This window comes from Dipodomys merriami, unplaced genomic scaffold (genome assembly GCF_024711535.1).
Source record: "Dipodomys merriami isolate MVZ:Mamm:240054 unplaced genomic scaffold, mDipMer1.0.p SCAF_428, whole genome shotgun sequence".
NCBI classification, from domain to species: Eukaryota; Metazoa; Chordata; class Mammalia; order Rodentia; family Heteromyidae; genus Dipodomys; species Dipodomys merriami.
In genome coordinates, this window is record NW_027205915.1 from 571,319 (window position 1) to 579,784 (window position 8,466).

Sequence of the window (8,466 nt, forward strand, 5' to 3'; positions counted from 1 at the left end):
AGGAGTTTTCTGAGGGATGAGGCATGAGTCATTAATTATGAACCAAGAACTACTTCTTCAAAAGTGTAAAGAAATAAGCCAAAGCCACCAGAAAAGACTCAAAAACGGGCACTTAAGATAAAACAAAACTGTTCTTAGTCAAACACTGGTAAATAGGCTGGATGGGGCCTCCACCACAGCTTGGCCTCAATCCTTATCCCACTGAGGAATGAGAGTACCTTGGCCAGGCCTGCCTTCAGTTCAGACCCAGCAGCCTTAGAGGATTTGGAGTCATCCAACCTGGTCAGTTCCAAGACTAGAGACCCAGGTATGTCAATTTGCTGGCCCATACCTACTCCCTAGGACTCCCACAATGGAAGCTATTTGCACTTTGATCTGCCCTGGGGCTTCTAGTCAAAGAACAGTCTCTCTGGCAGTTTACTTTCTGCTGAGTGAGACCAACTTGGCTTAAAGATCTCTACCCCACTCCTCCCCACCCTACCCCAACCTCAGGCCTGGTATAGGAATGCTTAGGGAACTTACTATCTCCCAACTTTACTAGAAACAAGGAACTTGCACCTCACCCAGTAGTATCTTTCCTTAGAGCTTCCTAAAATTTGCTGGATTCCCATAGGTCTTGTTTCTGGAGCAAAAGGGGCTCTTACAAGTTATTGGTGGCCATTGAGGAATGCCTGACACATACAATGTACCTGGAGCCTCACTGCAAGAAGAATGAAAGATTCTGGCAAAAAGAACTAGTGAATGATTTTGGCCTCTGGTGAAAACAGAAGTTTTCACCCTCTTCCTGGCCATTGTGTAGGTTCTAAGCAATTGAGATTTCTGTCTCACTCATGCAAAGTAAACATACCCAACAGGCTGGATCTTTTTCCCTTACAACACCCTGTGGGCCTCAGACAGCTTCGAATGCTGGAAAATGAGTATGAGAATGGGTCATTGGGCCATGTCTCCCTTCCACTCCTTGACTTGGAAGTACTGAATCAAGCAGATATTGATACGCTATGGGACTGGTCAGCTTCTCACTCCCTCAAACAGCTAGACTCATTTCTGTCCTTAGAGCTGACAGATGCCTTGATAAACTACCCTGGCAACCAGGATCTTGCACTCATCTTGTGAGTGCTGCTTCAATGCCAACTGAACTGTAAGCACAGGGATTGGGGTTCCTTCTACTGTTTCTGGGGAATGTGAATGAAAGCCCTCTGATGGGGCAGGAGACCAGAACCTGTGGTTGTCTGAAGGAGAAGTAGATCCTTAATGGCCAGTATTAATACCTGCATTTTGTGGTCCCATTCCCAAAGAGGAATGCATACTAGCTGGCAGGATAAGAATGTCCTGTGTCAGAATAAAGGAGGAAGAGTCCCTGCTACCTCAGTGCCCAGACAAGTCTTGAACATCAATCCCTTCAGTACTCCAAACATCACCTTGGTACTAGGAAAATTGTAACATCTGGATCTGGTTTACTTTCTCTTCAAACTGTTTTTATGCTAATGGCATGTTATTGAGAAACTGCTAACTTTAAAACTGGGCCAGGGAAAATAAACAATATTGGCACTTGTCATCTTCCTCTTCAAAATAGTGGGAATGCCATGAATTTGAAATTCCTCTTGAGCACCATTCCTATATTAATAAGATTAAATCCTGCTGGCCAACTTTATATTTCAAATACATTGAAAGAAAAAAAAGGGATTCTAAAGAAGAATAAGGACTCAAGAGTACAAAATGTATACTTTATTTTTTATAAATAAGGCTTTAGAATAATACTATTTAAAAGAAATCTGCATTTTTACATTCACCATCAGTGAGTTCCTGACTGGAAAGGCTGTGCATGATGATACACAGCAGGGACCTCACTGCAGGACAACAGGAGCTCAGGAAAGCACCATTCATTTGAGAAGCAGTAGGCAGGCTCTGACAGTCCTGTTGCATTGCTACCAATGGGAAGTCTTAAACTTCTTCCTCCACCAAGTCTTCTTCAAATTCCCCCTGTTCATCAGCAGTGGCATCTTGGCACTGCTGGTACTCGGACACCAGGTCGTTGATATTGCTCTCAGCCTCAGTGAACTCCATCTCATCCATGCCTTCTCCCGTGTACCAGTGCAAGAATGCCTTGCGCCGGAACATGGCACTGAACTGCTCTGAGGTGCGCTTGAAAGGTTCTTGGATGGCCGTGTTGTTGCCGATGAAGGTGGCTGACATTGTGAGGCCACGCGGGGGGATGTCACATACAGCTGTCTTCACATTGTTGGGAATCCAGTCTGCAAAGTAGCTGCTGTTCTTGTTCTGCATGTTGAGCATCTGCTCATCCACCTCCTTCATGGACATGCGACCTCGGAAGATGGCAGCTGCTGTCAGGTAACGACCATGGCGGGGATCACAGGCAACCATCATGTTCTTGGCATCAAACATCTGCTGGGTGAGCTCGGGCACTGAGAGAACATGGTACTGCTGGCTGGCCCGGCTGGTCAAGGGTGCAAAGCCAGTCATGAAGAAGTGTAGGCGGGGGAAGGGCACCATATTCACGGCTAGCTTGCGCAGGTCTGCATTCAGCTGGCCGGGGAAGCGCAGGCAGGTGGTGACTCCACTCATTGTGGCTGACACCAGGTGGTTCAGGTCTCCATAGGTGGGTGTGGGCAGCTTCAGTGTGCGGGAGCAGATGTCATACAGGGCCTCATTGTCGATGCAGAAAGTTTCATCTGCATTTTCCACCAACTGGTGGACAGACAAGATCGCATTGTAAGGTTCTACCACGGTGTCTGACACCTTGGGGGAGGGCATGACGCTGAAGGTGTTCATGATGCGGTCTGGATACTCCTCTCGGATCTTGTTGAGAATCAGGGTGCCCATGCCTGATCCAGTGCCACCTCCCAGGGAGTGGGCCAGCTGGAAGCCCTGGAGACAGTCACACCTTTCTGACTCCCGCCTTACCACATCCAGCACTGATTCCAACAGCTCGGCTCCCTCCGTGTAGTGGCCTTTTGCCCAGTTATTGCTTGCCCCGCTCTGGCCTATCAGACACAAAGACATGATGAGAGACACACTCCAAGAAAAATGACTGTGCCTGTCCTATTGTGAAGACAATAGGACTCTTCTGAGCTAACCTTTGCTATTACATTAGATAAAGGAAATGTTTTCAATGTATCTGGGACCCTACAAATCACCCAGGTTCTAAAGAAAAGTAAAGAGAGTGTGAAGGAAAATACATTTTAACCCAAATTAAGTACTTCTAGAAATGAAGAACCGAGCCTGCCTTAATACTGGAAATGTAGTTACTTTCACACAGTGTGGTCAGAGGGAAGCTAAACTGCAAGCACTTTTCTGCACCTTGTTCACACATAGCTGTGCTTTGATTTCTGGTGTCCTGAAGTGGTTCTGTTATTTCCAGGGCTTTAAAATGACCAGCAGTGCTGAAACCTTGTTGGTGGCTTTCGCTACTTGCTGCTCTTTCCCTTCAGAGGCTTCTTTGTCATGGAGGGCTTGCAGAGTTGCACTGATCTGAGCTGTCTGAGAGGCCAGGGGCATGACTCCCGTGGACTGGAATAGGTGGGTTAGGTGAGGACAATATCAAGATGGATAAAGTCTCAGCCCAGCACTGGAGTGCCTGGATGTTAGGATCCATGGACCATGATGACTTACCAAATATGAAGTTGTCTGGCCTAAAGCTCTGGCCAAATGGTCCCGATCTCACTGAGTCTAATGTTCCAGGCTCTAGGTCCACCATGATGGCCCGAGGAACATATTTGTTGCCTGTGAGAAAAAGAGTTGACTTAGGCCTATACTTGACAAGGAACTTAGGGGGCAGAGCTTATGATTCTAAGTGACTCTCAGCATTCATTACAAAAATTACAGCATTTGAGACATGGAAACAGAAAAGATATCTTGAGCATGAATCCCCATGCAAGAGGCTTCAGCAACTTTAAGGATGTTTGCAGTTGTCTATTTCCATTGAATATTCATTCCTTTGCTTTGGGCATGGTGGCTGAAATCTCAGCTACAGAGGAGGCAAAGATGAGTATCAGGCTTTGAGTCTAATGGTGCAAAAGAAAGGTGGCAACACTTTTTTTGTGGTTCATCATGGGGCTTGAACTCTGGGCCTGGGCACTGTCCCTCAGCTCTCCAGCTCAAGGCTAGCACTCTATCACTTGAGCCACAACCCCACTTTCAGTTTTCTTATTGGAGATAAGAGTCTCAAGGACTTTTCTGCTCAGGCAAGATTTGAACCATGATCCTCATATCTTAGCCTCCTAAGTAGCCAGCATTACAGGAATGAGTTACCAGTGCCTATCAGCAAGAAACTTTCTCTTTTTTGTTAATTTTATTTTATTGTAAAGGTGCTGTATAGAGGAGTTAGTTACATGAGTAAAGAAATGAGAACATTTCTTGTCAAAAATTGTTACCCCCTACTTTGTTGTTCTCCCACTATCCTTCCCCTTCCCCAATTACCTTCCTCAATAAATGAACCAGGTTCATGCCTATAATCCTAGCTACTCTGGAGGCTGAGATCAGAGGATCACTCTTCAAAGCCAGCTGGGGCAGGAAAAGTCCTTAAGACCCTTATCTCTAATAACCTAACAGAAAACCAGAAATGGCACTGTGGCTCAAGACGTAGAGCTGCTTGCCTTGAACTGAAGAGTTGAGGGACAGTGCCTAGGCCCAAAGTCCAAGCCACATGACCGACACCCCAACGCCAAAAAAAAAAAAAGCCAGGTATGGCTATTCACCAAGTAGATGTAGGGGAATTCAAGTGTAAGGCTTTCCTGGAGAAAACATTTATACAATATATATTTATTGTCTTATAATTTTTCAATAATGGTTATCAAATAGCACACATCCTTGTATTCAAATACTCAGAGCAACTTTGAGCAATGACTTGCAATTTCCCATTTATCCTGATTTGGCCCAAGGGAAAGCAGTTAACATGATGTAAACACCAGTTTTAGAATACCCCATTCCTAAACATTCACATGAAGAAAACTGGACATCCTGCTGGATATACAGGATCTAATAAAGACACAACCTAAAATTCTGTTCATAGGAGTGACACAATCCAACCCAACCACTCTCAACCAAGGTGAGGACATCCCAAAATATAGATCTATAAAACTCAAATTAAATAGTTTTGTACTTTTGTTTGTACTTGTTCATTGGATTAATATATAGGAAAGCCAATTATCCACGATTCTTTTTGTATACAATAATGCAGCATGGAAACTCAATATAAAATTAAATGATCTTTACATTGACAGTTACAAAAACTGAAAATCTGCTTTGTAGACTTCAATTAGGCTGTTTATGTTAGGAAAGACAATATTAATCATTTAAAAGGAATGTTTACAAATTAGTATTGTTTTTTTCTACATCAAAAGAATGTTTTCTTACTTTAAAAACCTTAAAAATATTGTTGGCTAAGTATTCATATTCAAAATGCTCAAGACCAGAAATGTTATAGATTTCAGGGTAAGACACTTTATTTATGCTTTGTGATTTGGACTATTCAGATATATATTAGTGACTGAACATCCCTCTTTAAAATTATTAAAATTTTCTTTTTCAAAATATTGTTTTAGAAATTTAATCTATATTTTAAAGAGGCAATGTAACTGGGCTCTGCTTGCTTACAGGTGCAATTCTAGCTACTCAAAAATCTGAGATAAGACATTAGCATCGCAGATTGAAGTCAGCTGGGGCAGGAAAGTCTGGGAGACTCATCTCCAAGAAACTACCCAAAACAAAAGAAGCTCATAGTCAGTGCCCAGGCCTTGAGCTTAGGATGATCAGCACATAACCAAATGGCACTGGATTATATTATATTTTATCAATTGTTTTAGAATGCATATTTAGGCAGTCTCATTTTTAATTATGTGAAGCGGGCTCACGCCTTTAATCCTAGCTACCCAGAAGGCTGAGATCAGAGAATCACGGTTCAAAGCCAACCAGGGCATAAAAAGCCGGCAAACTCTTATCTCCAATAAAATACCAGAAAACTGGAAGTGGCACTGTGGCTTAAGTGGTAGAGCCACTTGCCTTGAGCTGAAGAGCTGAGCGACATTACCTAGGCCCAGATTTCAAGCTCCATGACCGGAAAACATAATCCAGGTGTGGTTAGTCAGCAAGTAGAGGTAGGGGGAACTCAGGTATAAGGCTTTCCTGGGGTAATTCACAAGAATATACTCAAAAATTAAAACAAAGTATCTGGTGGAGTGGCTCAGTTGGGTACAGCACTTGACTTATAAGATCAAGGTCACAAATTAAAACTACAATACTACCATAAGAAAGGCAGGAACTCCTTCCTTTTCATTAGTATTCCCCTGGGAACTATTTTGCCACCGTATGGGAAACCAGATGGGAGACACTCACCAGTTGCCTCATTGTAATACACCTCGATTCTCTGCAGCTGTAAATGGCTGTCTCCATAGTAGTTGCCAGTGCAATCAATATTGTGCTCATTGCTTATCATTTCCCAAAACTGAGATGGAAATAGAAGTGTATTATGACCTAGAATGTTAACTGTCCAAACAATGCATTTTAAAGTAACTATAAGAAACCCATGTCCTGTTGACACAAATATATTTGTAAAAAATAATTACATTTTCTAAATTAAAAAAAGCACAGAAATGGGTGGTATTTTAGTTTTCTTAATCTCTTTGTTATCTGGCTGAATAGAAGATGTCTGTGTTCTCCTATGAGTATTCCATCTTATGCAGTACCATATTCTCTTTGTATTCTATGTTGAGTAACTGGCCTTACATCGACATGAAATTGCCAAAGCAGTAACTTGAAGACTCAGTAAGAAGGGTCTCCAGAACCCCAAGTGTCCTCAGAGCATACACAACAGCCAATGATTTAGAAAACGCCCAACTTAAGGGAGCTTAGGTGGGGCATGAAACTCAGAGAAATTTGCATTAAGGTAGAAGAACTGTTCACAATTATCTGACACTCATCAGTTGACACAAGGGAATTGTCCGTATCTTTCAGCTCAAAATCACTGCATTCCTTGCATTCAAACCAGACCAAACGTGCATTAGTCTATTCCCAGGAAACTAAATACAAAGACTTGAGTCTCAGGTAAGACTAAGACATGCAAGGGATTTGAAACCACCCCAGCCTTGTTTAAAAACCACACCCACCAGGGCCACACAAATTAGGGAAATTGGATAAGCTATCTGGGGGACTTCATTTGCAGAAGTTTAGGGACCACTATGGAGCCCCACCTACTTCAGCCTAGCCATGACCACCACCACCTCCACACTCCAACCCGTCCTCCTTCTCCTTCCCCTAAATTTGAGACTTGGATCCTAGGCCAGTGCCATGCTCACCTTTGCGCCAATCTGGTTGCCACACTGGCCTGCCTGTATGTACACAATCTCCCTCATGGTGCAGGGCTGCAGAGCTGATGGATGTATGTCTTCAGCGGTGGTGCCCACAGAGGCAAACAGGTAGAGCTGGGAAGCAGGAATCGGACACAGTGAACTCAGAACCCCATTTATACCTCTGATTGTTACAGGGGCAGAGGAGGTGGGGCGGACTTGATTATAGGTGGAGCCAGCAGGTGCTCCAACTCAATCGCCCTATTGCTGGGTAATCAGAGGGCCCTACCAATTCCTACCTACCCTGGAATCCACCTGCCAGCTGCAAGTCCATTAGCACAGCTCCGACTCTATTTGGATCATCTGGTCACCCTGCCATCCACTCCCCACTCTGACTCACAAGAGAGCCTGAACCCTGGGATCAAGGAAAGAAGAGGAGGAACTTCCTCTGCACAAGGTCCTTGTTTGCCAGAAGCCCAGAACAAGCCTGCTGTCCATTTTTGATTGGAGGGTCTAGAAGGGGCATTTTCAGGTGTGATCGCAAGAGCAAGCACAACTGTTGGATTCCATGATTGATCCACTTTCCATTATGGGAAAAGTCAGGGGCTTAGGGTCTAGCCTTCATACTCAGGTTTTTTTTCTTTCCTCTTAAAAGTAGCTTGCTTTATTACTTGGGCCATAGGACAACTACAGTGTACTTTTTGTTTCATTTGGCTTCTGCTCCTAGTGTAAGAACTCAGGTCCTGGTCAGAGTGTCTTTTTCTTTTTTTTTGGTCGGAGTTGGGGCAGCTTAGTGATTTAGGGCTTGAAATTAAGGCCTGGTGACTCTTTCTGAGGTTTTTATTATTATTGAGATTAGGTGATTACCTTAATTTCTCTTATTTCACAGAATTGTGGAATAGTGATATTTAGTTGAAATTACAAACATATTTTAACCTTCACAAGTCAAATTATCATTATCATGGACTATAAACTTTGTGAATTCTATAAGCTTTGACAATACAATTTATTTCTTCCACAACGGGTGATATTTACATTTCTCTTCTTTTGCTTAGTGCAGAATTTCCTGTCTTTCACTTTCATTCTGCCCCTCTCTTTCTGAGGTTTTATTGATTTACTTATTTAACTGAAAGGTAGAAGGCTCTACTACTTGAACTACAGCTCA

The 8,466-nt window shown here is 43.3% G+C and overlaps 1 protein-coding gene across 3 annotated transcripts; it reads right to left on the bottom strand.

Moving 5' to 3' along the window:
* Positions 1-1,941: 1,941 nt before the first annotated feature.
* Positions 1,942-7,367, bottom strand: LOC138807703 (tubulin beta-2 chain-like). Of its 3 annotated transcripts, none has more exons than XM_069993485.1 (4): positions 7,311-7,367; positions 6,352-6,460; positions 3,631-3,741; positions 1,942-3,002 (listed from the first exon to the last, which is right to left on the bottom strand). In XM_069993485.1, the coding sequence occupies exons 1-4, from the start codon at positions 7,365-7,367 to the stop codon at positions 1,942-1,944; spliced, it is 1,338 nt and encodes a 445-aa protein (XP_069849586.1). The 3 variants fall into 3 exon arrangements, with proteins under 3 accessions (XP_069849586.1, XP_069849585.1, XP_069849587.1); XM_069993484.1 differs by having other exon boundaries at positions 3,631-3,767; positions 6,348-6,460; XM_069993486.1 differs by lacking the exon at positions 6,352-6,460 and having other exon boundaries at positions 7,334-7,367.
* Between the last annotated feature and the right edge of the window lie 1,099 nt (positions 7,368-8,466).